The 23,002-nt window shown below is 44.8% G+C and overlaps 3 protein-coding genes across 5 annotated transcripts in view; 2 read left to right on the top strand and 1 right to left on the bottom strand.

The window, feature by feature from the left end:
* Positions 1 to 7,951, bottom strand: part of PPME1 (protein phosphatase methylesterase 1) — a 31,169-nt gene extending 23,218 nt beyond the window's left edge. Inside the window, 2 exon segments of the mRNA XM_010706290.3 lie at positions 7,757 to 7,791; positions 7,794 to 7,951. Coding sequence (XP_010704592.1) covers positions 7,757 to 7,791; positions 7,794 to 7,853 — 95 coding nt within the window. The 5' untranslated portion in view covers positions 7,854 to 7,951.
* The window catches only part of FCHSD2 (FCH and double SH3 domains 2), a 569,931-nt gene that overhangs the window by 406,875 nt on the left and 140,054 nt on the right, over positions 1 to 23,002 (top strand). The window lies entirely within an intron of this gene.
* LOC100550636 (C2 domain-containing protein 3) lies at positions 8,086 to 22,972 on the top strand. Of its 2 annotated transcripts, XM_010706309.3 has the most exons (13): positions 8,086 to 8,220; positions 8,299 to 8,559; positions 10,742 to 10,899; positions 12,166 to 12,326; positions 12,749 to 12,963; positions 13,384 to 13,516; positions 15,702 to 15,830; positions 16,932 to 17,076; positions 17,415 to 17,575; positions 18,703 to 18,918; positions 19,929 to 20,041; positions 21,637 to 21,755; positions 22,739 to 22,972. In XM_010706309.3, the coding sequence occupies exons 1-13, from the start codon at positions 8,160 to 8,162 to the stop codon at positions 22,892 to 22,894; spliced, it is 2,028 nt and encodes a 675-aa protein (XP_010704611.1). In that variant the 5' UTR covers positions 8,086 to 8,159; the 3' UTR covers positions 22,895 to 22,972. The 2 variants fall into 2 exon arrangements, with proteins under 2 accessions (XP_010704611.1, XP_019467997.1); XM_019612452.1 differs by lacking the exon at positions 21,637 to 21,755 and having other exon boundaries at positions 22,739 to 22,871.

Genomic DNA, 23,002 nt, shown 5'->3' with positions numbered 1-23,002 from the left:
AAGTTTGCAAGTGTTAGTTCCTAGGTTGAACAAGAAGAATTCCCAAAGCAAGTCTCATTTGGCTAACAGCAAAACACCCCCAGGTTTGTAGAATAACACACAGGAACTTCCTTACACAAAAACAAAGGGTGTCACCTCCATTTCTGAAGGATGAAGAACAAAGACTTAACAAGGTGAAGTCCCACACCTGGGAAACTGCATTAACAGGGGCAGATGGTTCTCAGGAAACCTCAGAGATAACCTTCAATCTGGAGCACAGACCGTATCATTACTGCACAAGACATGCATGCCATAACACACCTATGGCTGGAATCAATCATTAAGGATATAAGTGAAGAGGATTCCAAGAAATACACAACTAAGATTGGAAAGGCATACAGTATCATAATTAAAAAATCACAGCACACAGCATACAGTTTAACCTTATCTGGTTAAACACTACGCCAGGAGTGATGCAGAGCAGAGGACTGGAGAAAGAAGGTAAATCACTTTATTTCAATTATTCTTTAGCACATTTATTCCCCAATTCTCTGAGATCAGATAACCTGGAAACACTGATCATTCTCAGGCCTTTTAGGCTGACCTGATGCATGCATCTCCTCTTGGAACTAGCAGGCCTTCCAGTTACCAGGAGCACCAGTACAGTTGCTGTATGTAGGATCATAAAATCACAGAATCATTAAGGTTGGAAAAGACCTCTCAGATCCCCAAACCCAATCCCAACCCATCCCACCGTGCCCTCTGACCACATCTTTAGTGTCACATCCCCACAGTTCTTGAACACTTCCAGAGATGGCAACCCCAGCACCTTCCTGGGCAGCCTGTGCCACTGCATCACTGCTCCTTCTGATTTGTCTGGGTAAAACCTGAGCAAAGTATAAAAACAAAACAGAGAAAACAAGGCAGAGACAAGAGATTTGTTACCTCCAGCACCATGTGTGACAGCCCAAGCCCAAGCCCAGTGCAAGGTCTACTGTTAAGCTTCTGTAAGGTCTATTGACCACCTCCTGCTAAAATGTTCGTGCAGAAGGCAGGCAGGTGCTGACAGAAAGACAGATCTACAAAGAACAACTTACAGCTTGTAGGAGCAACCCATGAAATCAGAGCCAAGCTGTTCCCTGGGACCATGCCACTCCACTTCTTGTCATATTGCTTGATTTAGTGTTATTGGCAAACGCTTCAAATTCAGTTTAATAGGAGTTAACAGCTCCAGAGGAAAGGTTAGGAGTTGTGGGTCAGGTATATGAAATATCTGGGAACAATACAGACTAAAACTGTTGTGTTTGTAGAAAGTGAAGAGGACCTGGGAGGTGAGAACTACTGACACCTCTGATGTAACTACGTGCAGACTGCAATTTAAACAAAGTTCCTGCCTCCAATCCACACTGATGGAAAACACGAGGGACCTTCAATTTACTACTGAACCCTACAAAGGGCAAAAATAAGAGCACTGTTTTCCCATGAGGCAGCTGGTGAGTGCATCTGAAGTACACAAAGCAGCAAAGAGCTACGAGAAACTGACTGTGATTTTGTTGTTTCTTGGAATTAATACCTTCCATCCATTATTTAGAGCTGCTTTTTTAGTGGTGCATCAATGCAAGCAAAACTAGAAGCAAGTCCAAGTAAAGAGCAGCTGTGATTTTGCCCCTTGATGTTGCAGAAGTGTTTTGTCGACCAAATATTTAAGCTGATGGAATTAATTACTGCTTTTTGAAGTATCCAGCAGACCAAAACAGAAATGGATCCACCACAATGAAGTCTGAAACTCAAAGCCAGCTGCTATGTGAAGCTGGAGTTACAAAAGAACTTCTGGGCTTTCTCTACAGCTCATTTCATCCTATTGTGCTGTCTGTCCACTGCATGCTGAAAATGGATCCAAAAAACAAGCCATCCCAGAGCAACTGAAGCCCAAATATTTCACCAAATTTCTCACCAAACTGAGTTGGGTTTTGTCTTTTAAAAAATAAATGTAAAAAAGAATACTTGTATCAAGCAGAGAGAACCATTTTTAGAGATTCCTTCTCCTTAGAGATCATTTACAACTACGAAGGCAATTACAGAACATCACATGCACGGATCATGATCTATAATCCTTGCATTGTACTTAAAACCTGACCAAAGGAAATCAAATATAATCTGTTTAAGAATTGCCATGGCTGACAAGAAGTATTTTAAATAAACTAATTAAATTGGCAAGAATAGTATGTAACGTGGAGGCAGAAAGCCTCAGCTCTCAAAGTCAAGTCTTTGAAAGGGTAAATAACAGCAGGACCAGGGGAAATGGTTTGAAGCTGAAGGAGGGAAGATTTCAGTTGGATGTCAGGGGGAAGTTCTTTACTCAGAGAGTGGTGAGGTGCTGGAACAGCTGCCCAGAGAGGCTGTGGATCCCCGTCCATCCCTGCAGTGTTCAAGGCCAGGTTGGATGGGGCCCTGGGCAGCCTGGGCTGCTGTGAAATGTGGAGGTTGGTGGCCCTGCCTGTGGTGGGGGGTTGGAACTTCGTGATCCTTGAGCTCCCTTCTGACCCAAACCATCCTATGATTCTATGACAAGCTTATATTTGCTCCATTACGTAGGCACTTAAAATGACCTTCAGGTTCTTCTTGCTGGTTTTCATGCACCACTTAGGCCAAAGAGATGCAGACAAATTCAGGTTTGGATAACACAGCTTTGTTCAGTTGAGCAATATGGTCAGAGAGCACTTAAACACAGAGGCAGGAGAGCACAGTGCCAGCAGGAAGGGTATTGCTGGAACAGCACACGTGTCTGCAGATGAGCAGGCTGCAATTCAGAGGACAGAGGTAGCAGAAATCAATGGAATGTGTTGTGAAATCCTACAGAATCCCAGCATACATCTTGTACTACCACAAGAGCCCATCGAAACTAAGCTGCAGCAGCCATTTTAACCACGCAGTCCTGTGTTTTTGCTTCAATATTTATATCAGTGTTCTATGCTAATCAAGGATTCGATATCCCTGCTGCTTCACTGGGCTGATTTGCATTTCCCCATGCATTGCTTTGCTGATATACTGCCAGAGGTGTGGAGGAGATGCAGACGCAGCTGAGATGCATAGAGCAGAGCTGAGCTCAGCCCCAGGGACAAGCACAGCCACTTCTGGCCACCTCAACTGCTTGAATGAGACTTCTCAGTAAAGAAACACAAAGAAGTGATCGTAGTGGAATATGACAAGATCTAAGTCTGTTCTCACCTATTTGGATGCAGTAATGGGTGATATTTTATTACAAACAAAACATTCATAGAATGACAGAATGGCCTGGGTTGAAAAGGACCACAATGATCATCTAATTTCAACCCCCTGCTATGTGCAGGGTTGCCAACCACCAGACCAGGCTGCCCAGAGCCATATCCAGCCAGCCTCCAGGCATGGGGTATCCACAACATTAAACTTTTTGACAGAAAAGATGTAAGAAGGTATCTGGGCTGAGAATTCCTCTGTACTTACGACAAAGGCTTCCTCACCAAGCTGATATCTGCTTTGAAGGAAGCATCCTACCCTTGCAACTTGCCTTTATGCCAAGGATGGCTGATGCCTGAGAAACCTCAGTGCTGCATTCAGGTCTTTTTTCCTACTTGCAGTCTCACTTACTGCACTCTCTTCTTTCAAGCACCCCATGCAGTCACATGAGCACGGCCTGCCTGGCTGATGAAAAAGATTGAATTAATACAAAAAATAAAATGTACCCAACATTCCAATGAGAGGAACAGTGCACAAGAAGCAAAGCATTTATCTGTAGAACAACCAGCTTGCCAGTGCTGCTGGATATTGAGTTTAAACACATTCCAATTAATGGCCCTGCTTTCAAGTTAATTCATCAGTGCCCAGAAACAAAATAGATTTATAAATAAAAGATGATAGCAGAGCAAACAAATCTTTCTCTAATTTTAATTACTTTTGTTCCCTAGAAGAGTTTGATTTTTTTTAAGGATCACTTCAGCAGAGCCTTCTAGATTTGCCAGTGCTGAAAGTCACACACTTGTCAACGAACAGCTGATCACATCATGCTCCTTTGGTAGCTAAAGCTAATCTTTTCACACAGAGGGTGGTGAGGCAGTGGAACAGGTTGCCCAAGGAGGCTGTGGATGCCCCATCCCTGCAGGCATTCAAGGCCAGGCTGGATGTGGCTCTGGGCAGCCTGGGCTGCTGGTTGGTGACCTGCACACAGCAGGGGGTTGGAACTGGGTGAGCACTGTGCTCCTTTGCAACCCAGGCCATTCTCTGATTCCATGAAAACGACCTGAGTAGAGCCATTGAAAACAAAGAAACAATCCACTGAGATGCACAGTTGTGGATGGTAACTTCATTCCTATACATGAAATAATCCTTCCAGTCCACAGGTGTGTGAAAGAGTCCAATCAGTTTCCAGTTTTGGGCATTGCTGTCCAAAACCAACCATAACATAGGATGAGATCAACAGGAGGGACCGGAGAGGAGGGGAGAAGAAACGGTGACAGGAGACAAAGCGCTGAGCCCACAGAGCAACCAGGGCTGTGTGACCACAGTGTGACTATAAATTGACCCAGCTGCTACTGAGGAAAGGATATGTGAAGTTTTGATCCCCCACCCACCCAACAACAGACTTTATATCAGCACCTTCTGAAAGATTTTGAAAGGAAAAAAGAAAAGACTGACAGCATCAACAGAAAACCAACAACCCTTCCTGGTCGCTTCCCTCTCTGACATGAAGTATTCAAAAACCCTCCAAAGACTGAAAAGATAGGAGGCATTACATAGCTTCCAGCATTGTGACCAAGCAGCACTCTGCCAACACAAACATTACCCAACTGTAGAAATACCCCACAGATACCCATCGTAAAATCAATTAAAATCAACCTTGCAGATGCTGGATTGAAATGTATTTGTTTATCCATCAAGGATAAGAGAAGCAAGAAGTATCACAGGCGCTGGATCTGCACCTCATTAAGTCTGGGCAGCCTTTAATTTTATTATTTTCCTGATAAAAATGATCATGAGAGTGGATGTCCAGCAACAACACTGACATGGGAAATGCATCCCAAGCACAGCAGCCTTTTGCAGCCAATCCCCAGCAGACCACAGTGCCACCATCACCCAACCGATTCCAGCAGAACACAGCTCACCTGATGCTGCAGGAAATTGAGTTCTGCCTTTTATCACTACCATGGGGACAACTGCCTCTAGGAAACATCTGGCAGGAGCCAACACCAGCAGTGACACCAACTGCAAACTCATTTTCTTTCCCTTGGATCTGAACACCAACGTTGGAAGTCTTTATGTTTATTACTGAGCTATGAAGACTTAATTAAACAGGGGATTTGTTTACAGAGCCATCATGTGTGCACTGCTTTATGGAAAGAATTAGCTTGCTGACAAAGTTTACAGTCCACAAAACTGCTCTAAAATACATTGAAACTTGGTTAGTTCCACTTTAAGTGGCATAATTAAATAGCCAGTATTAAATCTAATTCTACATGTAACACATATAACATTCTGCACACTCCTGTGTAATCCCAAGACTCTCACAACAGAACCAAGTGAACCCATGCTTTACAGCACAACATTCAGGACTGTTTCTTTCTATTTTATTCTAATTAATCCCTAAATACCACTTTTTTAATTAGCCTCAAAGCCATGCCATTATTTACATACGGAGCTTAGCTTTAACATAGTCCACATTAAAAGGAAAAAATATATTTCATGGAGATTTGTTAGAATTAGTTCAGATTCTAACTAAATCAATTGCATTGTATTTATAATGTAAAGGAAACATTTTGAAACTGTGTTTTAAAGGAGAGAACTACCTGTCATTTAGATGCCTTTCACATCCATAAACACCCAAACATTTTTATCTCAGTCTTTTACAGCTGTCGTATTCATTATTTCTCTCTGTTATCTGATTTCATGCATCAAGGCAAAGGAGATCTCCTGTAGGAATTGTAGGATATTTTTAACCTCCAAACGGAGCACTCGATGCCATCAGGAGCTGTGCAGCACACATCTGGCCCTCGCAAGCTCTCACATGGAGGGCAGCATCCCTCAAAGGGTCAGCCTGTGGTCTTGTCACAGCCCAGATCTCTGTATGGAAAGTCAGACACCACTTAAAAAACACTTTTTCCAGGTTTAATCAACTGCTCCTGTTTCTGTTATTCTACTCAAATCTATGCTCTCCTGCCTTTTGCATGGGGCTGACAGACAGCAGCCTGAGCCCACGTCCTCGTGACTAACACCAGCTTCCTTCACTCTACAAAGCACCCTGCATTCCTTCTACCATAGTCAGGCACTTGCTAGGAGCACAAGCTTCTCCCTCACACCTTTGGAGATGAAGTTACTGGTATTTTTCAGTGCTCTCCTATTTGCAGCCCACTTTCTCCCTCTGACCGCTCACTAAAGAACAAAGCTTTTGCTGAAGTTGTCCTCGTCCAGTCAGTCCTTGTTAGTTCCCATCCACACAGCTTGATTCCAGTCCATCTTCTCTCACGCTTCCAAAAGATGTTCTCACTCTTGTTTAAGAGATTTGACATCCCTTTACCCTGTGTTGTACAGTACTGGCCTATCTGAGATGAAATGCTGTCATCACTCAAAGCATAGCCTTAATCTCTTGGCAGAGTTCACCTATTTTATAGCTTCGTATAACCTTCTGAGATGAACAACATCTAAATAACATTTCAAAGCACTTCTCCCCCTCAGCCATGACTTCACTGACTTTGAGGTGCCACCATGATATACGTACCACAACATACAGACTCTCCCTTCAAACTAAAGGACTCAGAGAAGAGTGCCACCGAGGGGTAACGGGATGTCCCAAGACACTAATTCTAACTGAATCACAGAAACATTAAATAGCTTGGGATGGAAGAGAACTTGAAACTCCCCCCCTGGCCCCACTCCCTGCTGTGGGCTAGGTGCTCCTCACCAGCTTAGGCTGCCCACAGCCTCATCCATTGCCTTGGGTACTTCCAGGGATGGGACACCCACAGTTCTAGACAGCAGTGCTAGAGCTTTGCTATCCTCTGAGTAAAGAATTTCCTCCTAATATCTAATCTAAATCTCCCCTGTTGTTTCAGCTTGCCTGTCCTGCTGCTTTATCCCTGATGCTCACTGGATATAGGGATAAAACAGTCTGAGGAAACTTTCCTAGTAGCTCTCTTCTGAGAAAGGAGCTGAATTCTGGGCATGGTTTTAACCCAAAAAAGGGAACGTTTAGATTAGATTTAAGGAGCAAATCCTTTCCTCAGAGGGTGGTGCAGCCCTGGCACTGCTGCTCAAAGCTGTGGGTGCCCATCCCTGGCAATATCCAAGGACACAGATGAGGCTGCAGGCAACCGGGCAATGGTCCCTGCCTGCAGAGGGGTTGGAGCTGGGGGTGGTGGTGGGGCTCTTCTAACCCAACCGTTCTCTAATTCTGTATTTTCTATACCATTCATGAAGGCCCACTACACCATTCACCACCTCAACAGGGCTACCACCCCACACAGAAAGGCCCTCACACCCCAACCCCCATCCCCACCAGCCGCCACATTCCTTTCTCCCCCTCCCACCTCCCCCAGGCACAAAGCCCTCCCAGAAATCCCCTTCTCCTACAACCCCCCTATAATACCCCCCCCCCCCAAACACCCCATAGAACACCACTCAGCTGCAGTCAGCACAAAGAACCCCCCGAAACCCCCCTCCCCCCTCTCCCACAAGCACCCAACCTTCCCTAATGAGGGAGGCCTCACCCTCTCCCTTCAGACCCCCACCACCTCCCTCCCTCACCTACCCCATGCGCATCTTGGAGCCGGACTGACCGCCACCCCGGGCAAAGGAGGCCTCGTCGGGAGGCGACCCAGGTGCAGCTGCTTCTCCAGAGCCGACATAACGACAAACACGACGCAAAGCTCCGCACCGGCCCTCACCGAACGCCCGGGCCGCCACCAACCCCACTCTGCTCCGCCCCACCGGAAGCGCCTCTATCCACACAGCGCCGCCGCGCGGCACCACGGGAAGCGAGGCGCCCCGAGGCTTTCTGGGAAACGTAGTCCGGGTCTCTATGGGGTTCAATGAGAACGCGGTGCATGATGGGAATTGTAGTCCCGGAAGTGCCGTGAAGGCGGGAGATGCTCCCGCCGGGGCGGCTGTTGCCGGGCAGCGGAGCGGCCTGAGGGAAGCGCTGAGGTGAAACCATGCAGCAGAGGAGGCCGCGGGCCCCGGCCCCAGCCCCGGGGGTCAGCAGGCGGCGTCGAGGTGCGGGGGTAAGGGTGGGGGAAGGCTGGCAGAGCGCTGCAGTCCCGCTCCGTTCTCTGACATCGCTCCGTTCCGCAGCTCCCGGTGACATTCCCGCGTCCACCAGCCTGCCGCCGCTGGTAGAGGGCCCTCCGCGCTGCGTCCTCCGCTGCACCGTCGGCAGAATCGTGTGGACGGCCTCCAAAGCGCCCTCCGCCGCCGTCCTTGTTCGCCTGAGGTGGTGGGGTGAGACCTCGGACGGTACCGTGTTCCACCCCGCCTCAAAGCCGGGACAGGCGGCGGGCAGCAGCCGGTACGCCGTGCGGTGCGGGCCTCGGCAGCTCGCGGCCTACCTCACAGGTGAGAGCCGGCAATGGGGCTTCCACACCCACTGCTATCCGCGGTCCTGCCTTCGTTTAACAGATTGCTCCGTCTCTGGAGGTGTTCAAGGCCAGGTTGGATGGGGCCCTGGGCAGCCTGGGCTGCTGTGAAATGTGGAGGTTAGCGGCCCTGCCTGTGGTGGGGGGTTGGAGCTTCATGATCCTTGAGATCCCTTCCAACCCGGGCCATTCTGTGACTCTGTGTGATTCTATGCTCTCTGGTGACAGCAACAGGGCCTGAGGGAATGGCATGGAGCTGTGACAGGAGAGGCTTTGGAAAAGGCTCTATCCAAGAGAGTGGTGGGCATAGGAGGGACTCCCCAAGGTAGTGGGCACAGCCCTGAGCTGCAGGAGCTCAGGGAGTATTGGGACATTGCTCTTAGCTATAGGGTTTGGGTTTGAGTAGTGTTGTGTGGAGCTGGGGCTTGGACTCGGTGATTCTTGCGGATTTTTCCCGGCTTGGGATGGTCTGTGGTTTGAGCAGTGGGCCTGGGAGAATCTCATGAGGTTCAGCAAAGCCAAGTGTATGATCTGAACCTGGGTCAAAGCAACCCCCAGCATCAATGCAAGCTGGGGAAAAAAAGAAGTGCAGCCCTACCTAAAGGGCCTGAGGATACTGGTGAATAGCAAGCTGGACATCACAGAATCACACAGAATGGCTCGGGTTGGAAGGGACCTCAAGGATCACGAAGCTCCAGTCCCCTACCACAGGCAGGGCCACCAACCTCCACATCTCACAGCAGCCCAAGCTGCCCAGGGCCTTGAACATCTCCAGAGATGGACGAGGCATCCACAGTCTCTCTGGGCAGCTGATCCAGCACCTCACCACTCTCTGAGTAAAGAACTTCCCCCTGACATCCAACCTCAGTCTTCCCTCCTTCAACTTCCAACCGTTTCCCCCTGTCCTGCTGTTATCTCCCCTTTCCAAGAGCTGACTCCCCTCCTGTCTGCAGGCTCCCTTTAGGTCCTGCAGGCTGCACTGAGGTCACCCCGCAGCTTCTCTTCTCCATGCTGAACAAGCCCAGCTCCCTCAGCCTGTCTTTGTAGGGAGGTGCTGCAGCCCCTGATCATCTTTGTGGCTCCTCTGGACCCTCTCCAACAGCTCCCTGTCTTTCTTGTATTTGGGCCCCAGCCCTGGACGCAGTGCTGCAGATGGGGCCTCAGGAGGGCAGAGTAGAGAGGGACAATCCCCTCCTGGTCCTGAAATGAGCCAGCACTGTGCCCTTGCAGCCCAGGAAGCTAATGGTATCCTAGGCTGCATCCAAAGCAGCACGGCCAGCAGGTCAGGGTGGTGATCCTGTCTCTCTGCTCTGTGCTGTGAGGCCTCACCTGGAGCACTGCATCCAAATGTGGAGTCCTCAGTTCAGGAGAGACAAGGAGCTGTTGGAGAGCATCCAGAAGAGGGCCACAAAAATGATCCCAGGGGTGGAACAACTCTCTTATGAGGACAGGCTGAGAGCTGGGACTGTGCAGATGGAGAATAGAAGAGAAGGCTGCGAGGTGAGCTGAGAGCAGCCTGTCAGTATCTAAAGGGGAGCAACAGGAAAGAAGGGGACAGGCTCTTTAGTGGAGTGCTTTGCAGTAAGACAAGGAGAAATGATATCAAACTAAGAGAGAAGAGCTTTAGATTGGATATAAGGAAAAAATTGTTTATGCTAAGGGTAATGAAGCGCTGGCAGAAGTTGCTCAGAGACACCCAAGTTCAGGCTGCACAGGGCTCTGAGTGCCTTATGGAGCTGTGGGTGACCCTGTTTATTGCAGGGGAGTGGGACCAGATAGCCTTTAAAAGTCTCTTCCAACTCAAATGGTTCTATGATCCTTGGGTCTCTTCCAGCTCATGATGTTCTGTGATTCTATGATTCCATTTTCACTGGAAGCTTGATGTCTAGAGGATGTCCCCAGCCCAGCAGGGCTCTGAGGTGTTCCAGAACCGTGGGGACATGCTCAGTGGGCATGTTGGGGATGATTTGCAGTTGGACTTGGGGCTCTTAAAGGTCTTTTCCAACCTTAATGATTCAATGATTCTTTACTCCTCGTCTCACATCGTGATAGAGCTTAATTTTAACCTTCAGGAACTTTCATTTTAACAGGCAAGTTTCAACTGTGTTTAACTGTGACCTTGTTGTGTCACACTGAAATGAAGCTGTTCCTGATTATTGCAGATATGGGCATGCTTGTCCTGGAGGTCCTGACCAAACCTGACCGTCTTCCAGTTGGCAGAGTGGAGATCACTGAATTGTCCCAGCTCTCTCCCAGCCATCCCATCAGTGGGTTTTTCACCATAGTTTCACCAACAGCTGATAAACTGGGAGAGCTACAGGTATTCCTTATGGCTTAGCTCTTTATTGTTGTATATGAAGCTGTAATGCAGTATAATGTGAGGATCCAATTGTGCTGTGTCCTACAGACCTTTCCCCCATCTCAGGGCGTTTACAGATTGAGGTAAGAAGTCTAGATAGGAAATAGGGAAATCCAGGGATGTTCTTATCGCATTATCATCCATTTTGTAGATTGATTCTGAAGATCTGGTGTAGCATTTTCAGGTAATTATGGTTCATTTAAGTTTTCTTCACTAAAGTATGTCCTTCAAATTAAAAAGCAAAGCCCTCTTTTGCTTCTGAATGCACAAAAAAAACCCCTGCATTTTGATAGTCTTGCTTACAATGCTTGAGAAAAAAATCCAAAATCAAAACCAAGGAAAGATTGAATTGCTCAGGGGAGAAATCAAGGTTCTCAGAGATGGAAAAAAAAACTCAGCTGCAGCGTCATGTTCAGCAACAAAGTCAGTGTAGGACAACATACAAAACAAGTGCAGATTTTGATTACTAATGGTGTTGGCAGTGTCTCCCTTAGAAGAATAAGTGACACTGGTATTTTAACTCCAGTAAGACTCTACAGTGAGTTTTAACAGTGATTTTAGAAGTGGATACTCCATTCTGATTTTTCTTCACAGCCTTCCTGGGCTGACATTGCAGAGTATTTTGAAATCCAGAGAAAAGGGGCTGTTCTGTGCTACAGCCCTGGGGGTTCATTTTTGCTGAAAGATGAGCAGTTGCAATTTGGAAACGTGGGATGTGAAATAAATAGTTTTAAATCATAGAATCACAGAATGGTTTGGGTTGAAGGGAGCTCAAGGATCACGAAGCTCCAACCCCCCACCACAGGCAGGGCCACCAACCTCCACATCTCACAGCAGCCCAGGCTGCCCAGGGCCCCATCCAAGCTGGCCTTGAACACCTCCAGGGATGGACGGGGATCCACAGCCTCTCTGGGCAGCTGTTCCAGCACTTCACCACTCTCTGAGTAAAGAACTTCCCCCTCACATCCAACCTCCATCTGCCCTCCCTCAACTTCCAACCATTCCCCTCATCCTGCTGTTATCTCCCCTTTCCAAGAGTTGACTCCCCTCCTGTTTATAGGTTCCCTTTAGGATATTAAGGTGTTACATGTCTGATTGATACAAACATCACTTTCTATTATAAAAAAAGTAGAGCTTTCCATAGTATGAAAAGTAAAGTTAGATAGAGCACATGCAGCACTTCACTAAGAAAGGGAGCAAATTCTGTTTTCTCATTGTGTTTTTCAGGTTTCACTTGTTCTTGAACCTCTGTCAGACACATACAAAACCAGCAGCTCTGTCCCAACCACAGGTGCAAGTTCAGATATGGCTCCTGCTCCATCTCAGCGAGTGCAGGTCACTCCTCCTGGCCAAGAGCAAGTTAACAAAAGCAGGGTCACAACTCCCAGGTATCTTTTATTCACCTTGGCAAAATTCTGGCTCATTTTGCATTTCACACCTTTTTAAGCAGTGGCAATACAGCTGTGAATTGTGGAATACTTGCTTTTTTTTGGCTGTGCATTTTACCAACTCCAAAAGGTTCAGCGTTTAATTGCTTAAAGGGTCTGTTTCTCATCTGCAACAAAGTTGCATCGTACATTAATGGAATTCAAGCCATGCTAGTTGACATTAGAGATGCCACAAGTCTGTTATTTACAGCTTGAGTCAGTCTGTCTGATGGTAGCAGATGAGGAGTTGGTAAAATAAGATGTGTCATTTCATTTTGGAGTGGGTACAGAAAGGAAGCAGCTGCAGTGCTGGGGAGAATTTGAAGAGGTTTGAATCCCTTTACTGACCCGCTTCAGTTGTTACTCAGGGTTTTGTTTTGCAGTTGGGGAAAGGACCATTCGTTCTTCCAAGAGAACTCTGAAAACATAAAGGATGTTTCCCACCACCGCCTCATTTTACCAGATGAACATTTGAAGGTGAATCCTTCGAGTCAGCAGTCAGTGTCATTTCCCAGCAGTGCTGATCCTGAAGCTCCCCTCAGAACAAACACACACGTGTTCTCTTTGCACAACCCAGCTACAAAAGACCTGCTTTCAGGTTGGTGTGCAGTTAGCATCGTCTTTTAGATATCAGAGAAAATAGACAAGCAGGACACATTTCCATTTTCTCTCTCTGTATTTATATTTACTGTAAAGACTTGAAATAGGACTGCTATTGAGGCACGCTAAGATGACAAGCTACTTTTAATTTTGCTACTGTGTCTTAATAACAGCCTTCTTATGCCTGACTGGGTGTGTGTAAATGAGTTCTTTGTACTGCTGAGAGTGGGAAACTGATAGAGGATTGCTGGCACTCCTGGCAGCCCTATCATTGTTATGGTGTACAGTATGCACTTAATCTCCAATGTGTCAAGATCTCTTTATAATAGTGTAAAATAGAAGTTTTATGACTGTAGCCAGCATGTTTGGATTTTAAATTGTATTTGAATGCTGAGAGTTAATTCTGTTTATTTCCCAGTTCTTCTGGATCAAGGCAATAAACTCCGTGATGCCATGGTTGCTTCTGTGATGAAGTCCAGCCCAGACATGGAGACTGAACTGAATGAAGTGCCTCCTTTTCTAAAGCCAGATGGTTTCAGAGCAGCAGCTAAGTAAGCTCAGAAAGGGGGAAGTGAGATTTAGTTTCAAATCATAGATTTTAGGGTCAGAGAAATCCCAGGCATTTATACAGACTGGAAGGAGCAGTCCTAGAGAGCAGCCCTGCAGAGAAGGACCTGGGGGTCTTGATGGATGAAAAGCTTAACATGAGCCAGCAGTGTGCTCCTGCAGCTCAGAAAGCAAATGGGATCCTGGGCTCCATCAGAAGAGGGGTGGCCAGCAGGGACAGGGAGGTGATTGTCCCCCTCTGCTCTGCTCTTGTGAGGCCCCATCTGCAGCACTGCGTCCAGGGATGGAGCCCCCAGGACAAGAAAGACAGGGAGCTGTTGGAGAGGGTCCAGAGGAGCCACAAAGATGAGCAGAGGCTGCAGCACCTCCCTACAAAGACAGGCTGAGGGAGCTGGGCTTGTTCAGCATGGAGAAGAGAAGCTGCGGGGTGACCTCAGTGCAGCCTGCAGGACCTAAAGGGAGCCTGCAGACAGGAGGGGAGTCAGCTCTTGGAAAGGGGAGATAACAGCAGGACAAGGGGAATGGTTGGAAGGTGAGGGAGGGCAGATGGAGGTTTGATGTGAGGGGGAAGTTCTTTACTCAGAGAGTGGTGAGGTGCTGGAACAGCTGCCCAGAGAGGCTGTGGATCCCCGTCCATCCCTGGAGGTGTTCAAGGCCAGCTTGGATGGGGCCCTGGGCAGCCTGGGCTGCTGTGAGATGTGGAGGTTGGTGGCCCTGCCTGTGGTGGGGGGTTGGAGCTTCGTGATCCTTGAGCTCCCTTCCAACCCAAAGCATTCTGTGATTCTATGAAAGCAGGCCTTATCAGGAAAACTTGAAATACTGAGATTCATGTGGTGTATTATAGGATTCTCAGTCAAATAGGAAATAGATTTCTCTTCGTGAATGGAGGCCTCCGTTTTGTGGATTGGTCTGATCTTTGATTTAAATGACCAATTCTAATTCTGTTCAGAGCCATTTTTGTGTGTAGTACAGAACTATTTGATAGCGAAACATTAAATTTTGGTATGGTGTAGAAGGGGGATGGCAGACTGATGTTACTTGATCCCAGATAAAAGGTTTTCAAAGCAAAATAAGTAATGAGTGACATAAAGTGAATACTTCTGCATATTCTAGTTTGCATCCCTTGCTGACAATGTACAAGAAAAACTTCTGTCTGTAACTATGTTCTCAAAATTAGTGGTCATTATGGTTTTCCATCTGATTTTCACTAGCAGGTTGGTAAAAATGAATGTGCCTTTTCAGCTTCCAGCTCCAATATCTCATTTTGTTATAGACTTAATACATTTTCTCCATTCAGTGAAAGTGGGATTTGGAAGTAGGAAGACTAATGCACATTTTTGCAAGGGGAACTTTAAGTTCTCATTTTTGGAATGAGATGAATAATTGCTTTTTGTTCCACTATAAACCATAAAATGCAGTCATCATCTTTAACAGTCAGTGTTGCTGTTTCTAGTTCAATTAGAATGTAAATTGTAGTGATGTTGTGTTCACATTTAAAAAAAAAACAACAAAAAAAACCCATTTTAATGTTAATATTTTGTTTATTTAAGTAAAAAAATACAGTGGAAATGAAAACATGACGTATGTTCCTCTCCACTTTGTTGTGTTTTTCACTTTGTCTTTTCTTCCCTAAATTGGGCACTGCATTAAAAGTCATTTTGGAAAAGCCCACTAACATACACAAATCATTGGTGGTTCTCATTTAATCTGTTGAGGCACAAATGTGCAGGTGTGCTTTCTGTGTGATGAATGAATTGATCAGAAAGGTGACTTGAGTTAACATCCATTGTGCCTGAAGAACTCACTGGGTGGGAGATCAGTCCCATTGCTTTTGCTCAAACTGTTCCAATTTGATTAAAAATAGATGATTTTTTTGAACTCTGCAGGAAGATCTCATCGATCATCATTCATAAACATCTTTATTTGACCTTCTCAAGCCCTCTCTCTTGTTTGAGCAGTTGGGCCATCCTGCCACTCTGCAAAGGATAAGAGCTGTGGATGAGCAATGTGTCTTGCAGCAGACTGCAGGGCTGCAGGAAGGTTTTGTGTACCTGGAGGTTAGGCTGCAAATCATGAAGTCTGTACATAACCTTGCATTTTTACCCTTTATGTGACTGAAATCTTCAGCATGCCCGAAAAGCTTAATACCTTTATTTTTCCTTTGCTCAGGAGACCCAAAGGCTTGAACTCAAGTTTTATGCCTGCTCTTCAGGATCCCCATCTCTTTACATCTGAAGTCACAGGTCAGCAATTAGACCTCAACTCTGAGGAGAGAGCAATACAGTTACTGTTGGGCAGGTGAGTGATTACTGAGTGTCACTGCAAATATTGTCCTTATCACAGAATCACAGAATAGTTTGGGTTGGAAGGGAGCGCAAGGATCATGAAGCTCCAACCCCCCACCACAGGCAGGGCCACCAACCTCCACATCTCACAGCAGCCCAGGCTGCCCAGGGCCCCATCCAACCTGGCCTTGAACACCTCCAGGGATGGACGGGGATCCACAGCCTCTCTGGGCAGCTGTTCCAGCACCTCACCACTCTCTGAGTAAAGAACTTCCCCCTGATATCCAACCTCCATCTGCCATCCTTCAACTTCCAACCATTTCCCCTCATCCTGCTGTTATCTCCCCTTTCCAAGAGTTGAAAGGGTAAATAATATTTGCCCACTTCATACTGAAAAATGCTTTTTGACCTTTCATGTTTTCCACATTTCTGGAATTGTGAATCATGAGTTCTAGTGGTGACAGGAGGTGCTTCATACATCTGCTTGCACCGCTAATATATGACAGCCTGCATGGTTCCAAGTCATTTGGCCTAAAGTTGTTATCAGAAAGTTGGACCCCAGTATTTCAAAAGATGAAGTTATTATAGAATGGCCTGGGTTGCAAAAGAGCACAGTGCTCATCCAGTTCCAGCCCCCTGCTGTGTGCAGGTCGCCAACCAGCAGCCCAGGCTGCCCAGAGCCACATCCAGCCTGGCCTTGAATGCCTGCAGGGATGGGGCATCCAATAATAGTTGTAATACTTGTAACTGTTGTGTCCTAAAATATTGAGATATACATAAAACAAATACACTTCTGTGAAGAGCTTGCAGTCTGTAAATTAAAAAGAGAGAACCTTTTTAGTTAGTTTTGATCATTCTCCAAATATTAAGTTGATCTTTGTCTCATTTTGTGAAGAGTAGCAAGAGTATAACTGCTGCTTACATTGTCTCTGTTCCAATCAGGAGTGTGCAGTGCAAGGACTGTCAGGTGGGCACAGTGCTGTGTAAGCTGTATGCAGAGACAGTATAGCACAAAATCAGTGCAGAATAGGAACTGTTGTCAGAATTCGTATGAAATTGACTGCAGAAATTGCATCACAACACTGAGTCGTGTTTGTTTCTCTTGTGTCCACAGTGCTGATTTATCTCCTGTGCGTTTCTGGGATCAGCCAGGTTCCCTTCTGGATTCTCTCTCTATTGGGAGTGAGGTGTATGACAGTGAACTCAATGATCCCCACTATGACCAGAGTCTACTAGAAAGTCTTTTTTACACCACACCTGTAAGTGAAGAGCAGAAGGAAAGTGCTTAAAGTGAAAGAAAAAAGCTGCAGATTTCAGAATTAGTAAAGGCTTAATAAATATTAAGTGTCCTTTAGAAGCTTGTGAGAACATTGCTTGAAATTAACAATAGGAAAGGAATATTGTAAGACTACAAATTCAAGCATCAGATTGGAAACTATGAGTCTGTGAAGAATCAACTTCTATATATTTATGAAAAAAATTTGGTACAGTTTGAATTGTTTCACATTAAGCAATCCACAAGTTATGGTTTTTCTTCTTTATAAATCTTGATGGTGACAGCAAACTTCTTACTTCATGTGCATTATCTCTGTTTCAGAAGTCAGATTCCAGTTTAAGTGATTTCCTCAGTGATGAAGATGTTAACCCTTCCAAAAAAGTAAGCAAAACAAAAACAGTGAAGAAAGCTGAAGCTGTGAATGCACAGAAGGATTCCACTGCCTCAGATCAGGATCAGAAGGTGACAGAAATTAAACCCAGGTAAATAATTGCATCAGCAACTCATTCAGTAGCATCTTCCTTATTGTCAGCAGCTGTTAGTGCTCTGTTATCTGCTCTGTCACACAATTTACTGAGTATGTATCCACTTCACAGGGATGGAGCTCACATCAGCAGGGTCTGCTTCACTGCTCAGTGTTCTCTTCTTTATCTGTAGGATGTAAATTTCTTCAGTTCTGACCTGCTCTAAATTGCATTTTATTTTGTTATTGTGGGTTTTTTTCCCCACATCAGAACCAATAAAACCCCAGAATATTCAGTTATTTTTTCTAATTCTTTGACTTTCCAGAAGTTCAGGTGAGGACTGAGATGATTTGAAGTGATATTTTTTTAATGCTGAGTGTGTTACTCAGATTGCATATTATCACACATTTTGTTTAAACAAGTAAATAAACATTCTATTTTACAAAGCCAGTAGTGTAAGGATTCTTTTTTTGCTAATTCACATGCACATATGCAAGAGGCTCTCAATTCTAGCAAATAACCAGGAAAATTACATTAAGCAAGAGTGAATTATAAGTTTCTCAGTTATATGTGATTGTAACAGTGTCCCTCAAAAATCTGGTTATCAGCATTTACTAGTTCAATACCAGCAGTATTAAGATTGGATTTCTTTTCCTAATTCATCACAGGTCGTTATTTCTGATTTTTTTTCTTCCAAATGCTTCTGTTTTTTACATAGAAGCAAGATTTATATTTCCAGAGGTACCAGCACAAAACCATTGACAAGTCAAGTCTGAGAAATAAAGCTCAAGTGAGATTTTAAATCAGTCTTGTTTCTGTTCCTCTGCAGCAGTGACATAACCAAGCTGTTTCTTCTGCCCTGTGTGTCACATGAAATAAACCTCTTCTTTTTGAATAGTTCAACTGTCAAAACTCCAGCAGCATGGAACATGTTCATTTTTGGTGTTTGAGTAGTAATGTACCCTAGATAGTGTGTATGGTATGATTCCTGTTACAGAGACCACCAAATTAATTGTGAAATGTAGGTTAAAAATGTGCATTTTCATGGACTGTGAGTAGTGTATAAATAATATCCCACCAAGCTACAGTTTTTATCTTCACACAGTTGTGTTAAGAGTGTTTGATTCTCAGTTTTATCTCTGCAGCTGCTCTTCTACCAGACAACTTGCTCCTCCAGATGTTGACGCAGAAGAAGCTCATGTCACATCCTTGAGTGTTGACAGGTTGGCTTTGCTGGGGAGAATTCACCTGGCCAGAGTCATCATTGAAAGCCTGGGAATCCCTCTTGAGAGCAACCAGATTACACCAAGAAAGAAAGGTTCAATGTGGAAGCCTCCAAGGCCTGCTTCTTTTAATAAGTGGTAAGGTGGATTGTTTCTCACTGAAGTGTTATCATAGAATTACTGAGGTTGGAAAAGACCTTAAAGGTCATTGAGTCCAACTTCAACACAACCATCCTACCCTAACTCTAACAGCCCTCTGCTAAATCACGTTCCTGAGCACCACATCCAAACAGTTTTTAAACACATCCAGGGATGGTGACTCAACCACCTCCCTGGGGATCCTATTCCAGTGCTTAACAACCCTTTCTGTAAAGAAGTGTTTCTTGATATCCAACCTAAACTTACCCTGGCACAACTTGAGGCCATTTCCCCTCGTCCTGTCACTTGTCACCAGTGAGAAGAGACCAACCCCACTCTGCTGCAATCAGCTTTCAGGTATTGGAGGAGAGCAATAAGGTCTCCCCTCAGCCTTCTTTTCTTCAGACTAAACAGCCCCATTTCCTTTAGCTACTCCTTGTAGGGCATATTCTCCAAGCCCTTCACAAACCTTATTAGGCCTTGTTATCTGTGCCTTGGAAGTAGATTTTGCTGAGCTCTGATGTAAGCCAAGGTTACCCAAGCTTTTCAGGCTTTTGAGGTCTTCCTATTTCTCTGATCATCCTGGCAAATTGTTTACTATAGATTTAGAGGTGTGAATAATTTGTCCTGGTTTGGTTTCACTTCAGGCTGGATTTTTTTCCAGTATTTTAGGAAAGTGTGCTTTGTGCATGGCTGAACTCTGAAAGCAAAAGGTGTTTTTTTAGAGGAGAAACTGACTTACATGTAAGCTTTTGAAAGAATTAATAAATAAGTAGTTCAATCTGAGCAAGCTGATCTAGCAGGGCATGTCCCTGTGCATTAAGGGGAGTTGGACTAGATGACCTTTCAAGGTTCCCTCCAACTCTAAGGATTCTGCAATTTACTCTTTAAAAATAGAGCGACTTAATAAATTGTGGATTTGAAGCTTGTCTGCTTTGTTCAGTTTGTTGTTAGTATCCACTCTGGTGGATTGTGATCATTAATTCATTCTGTGATTTGTTTACTCACAGTACCTTCTTTGTGGAGTACCACTTTCCTGTGGGAGCCTCCAAGAATGAAAAAGGACAAGTCTCCTTAACGACAGAATTAACTCGAATAGCTTCAAGTAAAATCACAGATGGTGGTAAGATCATTATTTGTCCCCTCTTCTGTTCAGTGTTGTCAACTGCTTCATCTCTTAGAAAATGTTTTCTTACGTATTTGTTTGCTGCCTGAAAAATACTTCAATTTTATATTACAATTAATGGCACCTCTAGAGAGTTGGTGCACTGTGGGCAATGGAACTCTTCCTCTCTGGGAAGAGGAAACCATAAAACATAAAACCAGTATCCTTTCTGCAATATTCAAGATGAAGAAATACTTCTAGAAATATCAGGTACTTCTGTCTCAAATAAATAGCTGCCTTTTCCAGATGCTGAAACGTGCAAGAGCTCAGAGAGTCTCCTGGGTCCAAGAGATCCTGGCAAGTTCTATGCTCAGATCAGCAGACATTCATCTCTTTACTGAGAATTGCCACTCTTTGTATCTCTGAGATCAATTTAGGTGATATTTTTTTGCCCTCAATGAGCAAGGAGTGGTGCGTGAGCGAGATCTTCTGTCCCTTGTCTTCCCAGAAACTGGAATTCCAGGGTCATGTTCAGTTGACTTTCCCATTCATTGGCTTTGCCTCTTCCTGAGTCATATTTATTGTGTTCTCTTGTGAATTCTCCATCTGTGTAGAGACAAAGCATCTTCTGAACCTTGGCTCTTTGTAACACAAGGATAACACAGCCCCCTGCACTTTGCTTTGTGTACTTAGACTGCAGTTCTCTGGAACTTAGAAAAATTGATGAGGTTGGAAATAATTTGAAGAAACCACGTAGTGCTGTTGTCTTCCCTGAGAGCTGTTTATCTCATTTATTAAAGATCCCCAATAAGGGGGATTCCTCAGCCTCCCTAGGCAGGCTGTGAAAGTGCTGACCTTCCTGTCAGTAAATTTTCCTCATGGCCCACCTGAACTTTTGTCATCACAAGGCTCCTTATTTCATCTGTGGTGAGCGAGGACAGCTTGCTACTTCAGCTCTGCTACTGTACTTGTTCTTTTCCAAACTAAACACCATGCAGTCTTTTCTTGCAGATGTTTTTCTCCTGAACCTGTGATCGTTCTTGCAGCTCAGCTTTTGACTCTCCAAGATAAGACAACAGAGACATATCTGTAGCCTTTACATGCTATTATAGTATTAATTTTCTCATGCTGCACTCCTGCTATTTTCTGGCCTTCGAAAATGAACAACAGTTTACTTTTGGCTTGATGTTAACAAGTAAAGCAGAATTAGAAGTTCATGTGTATATCAGAGGTGTGATTATCTCCACATGAAAGTCTATTAATATTCAATTTGTTCTGAATATTTGTTGCTCCTGTGAGAGAAAAACAAAGTTAATTATTCACACACTCGCAGCATGAATGAATAGGTAGAAATGTTGAGAGATTGTAGCAGCAGCCCTTCCCTTTCAGCTGCCAGCCTTGCTTAATCTGCTCATTCTGGCAGATGTGCAGATGCTCCCTGTGCGTTTGCCCACCTTCCTCAGAACAGCCACTCTTTCCTCTCCTGCCTCCTGAATTTCCTGTGTCTCCATTCGCCCTGCACTCTGCAGAGACTGAAGATTTCTGTTTCTGAAGAAGTCTGAGGGGTAGCTTAGCTCCAGCTAAGAGCTCACAAGTCTCTGTCTTCCTTGCAGTGGTGAAATTCCAGCAGCGATTTGTGTTCCCTGTTCGTTTTGGTGGAACGATGATAGAGCACTGGTGGAGCTCTGACCTTGCTTTTAAAATCTACATGCGAAAAAGCACACAAAGAAAGGTATTATTAGTAGTTGTTTATCTTTGTGTATTGAAAAGCAAAGAAAGCCTTGGCAATTCAATTCCCTTCAAATACTTACAAACTCAGTAGTGTTTTCTCCAAGTCTTCTGCAGTACTTCCTTCCCATTCCTGCCCTCTTAGCTATCAGAGACAAAACAAAGCAATGTGGCTTGACTGAGCCACTTCTTAACCAACCATTGCCAGACATTATGAAAGGAATCAACACTACGTGTGGATTCTGTAAGCTGAAGTAGTTGCTGTTCAATCTCGTCATCCAGCTAAATCGTTTTCTGAGCTCAAGACTGGAAAGCAAAAAAAAAAACAAATTGTCCTTCCCTCATCTTTAAAACTGAGCTCTTGCTGTTTAAGCATACTGAATCAATTACCAGCATTTGTCTTCGGTGAGAGCAGAGCTTGTTAAGATACACAGAGTGAAGTAATGTGTATGTAGGTGACATCATGACCAGGGTGGGGGGAATAATGGCATAACTTGTGCATTTAGAGGGAAAAAATCTTTACTTGGAGAGAGTAGATGGAAGGAGCTGTATCTGTATAATCATCTACAGGCACTGAAAGGCAGCTGGAGATATTTACTCAGCCTGTGTTTTATTTTAAACAATGCCAAAGATATCTACCCTTCTGTTCAAAATGGAGCTTTTCTTTTAATGGATTAATAAATTGTGTCTTCAAGAATGGAAATCTCGCTCAGTCATGGGGATTTGGGATGTTAACCTTTGTGTTCATCTGGGACTGTTTACTGAAGCTGATAGAACCTTTCTGTTATCCAAGTGACACCTGAAACAGGAAGCAAGGGAAGCTTTCCTACAAATCTCTGTTAGAGCAGCTGATGGTGTATGAGTGGGCAGGGTGAGTGGCTGCCCATCATTTCCCAGCTCTTTCAGGAGGTTTTTTCTTGACAGCATGCCCACAGCTATTTAACCTTCACAGAAATCTTACAAAATATGTTCTTGCTCTACCCTCAGCCAGTGGCCATTGGCTCAGCGGCGCTTCAGCTGTGCAAGGTCATTCAGTCAGAACTCCTCACTTTCAGCTGTGAAATACCTGTAGAAAAAGAGGGAGATCAGATACAAGTTGGACCGCTGAAGGTATGTTTTATTATTACATGGGCTTTGTGCTAAACCACCTGTTGTTACTTATTTTGGCTAGATTTTTTTTTTATTTTATATTTTCTCCTTTAATTCGTCGAGTCTCAGATTTGAAGGTACAAGAAAACAAAGCATGAAACT

This window comes from Meleagris gallopavo, chromosome 1, assembly GCF_000146605.3.
Source record: "Meleagris gallopavo isolate NT-WF06-2002-E0010 breed Aviagen turkey brand Nicholas breeding stock chromosome 1, Turkey_5.1, whole genome shotgun sequence".
Classification (NCBI taxonomy): domain Eukaryota; kingdom Metazoa; phylum Chordata; class Aves; order Galliformes; family Phasianidae; genus Meleagris; species Meleagris gallopavo.
Note: the sequence above shows the minus strand (reverse complement) of the source record. Positions and strands in the feature narration are given on the sequence as shown.

Bases quoted from the DNA above. Each gene is read 5' to 3' on its own strand.
- LOC100550636 (XM_010706309.3), top strand. From the start codon at position 8,160: ATGCAGCAGAGGAGGCCGCGGGCCCCGGCCCCAGCCCCGGGGGTCAGC. The intron at 17,077-17,414 runs GTAAGTGAAGAG...TCTCTGTTTCAG, and splicing joins GTCTTTTTTACACCACACCT to AAGTCAGATTCCAGTTTAAG. The intron at 18,919-19,928 runs GTAAGGTGGATT...GTTTACTCACAG, and splicing joins CCTGCTTCTTTTAATAAGTG to TACCTTCTTTGTGGAGTACC.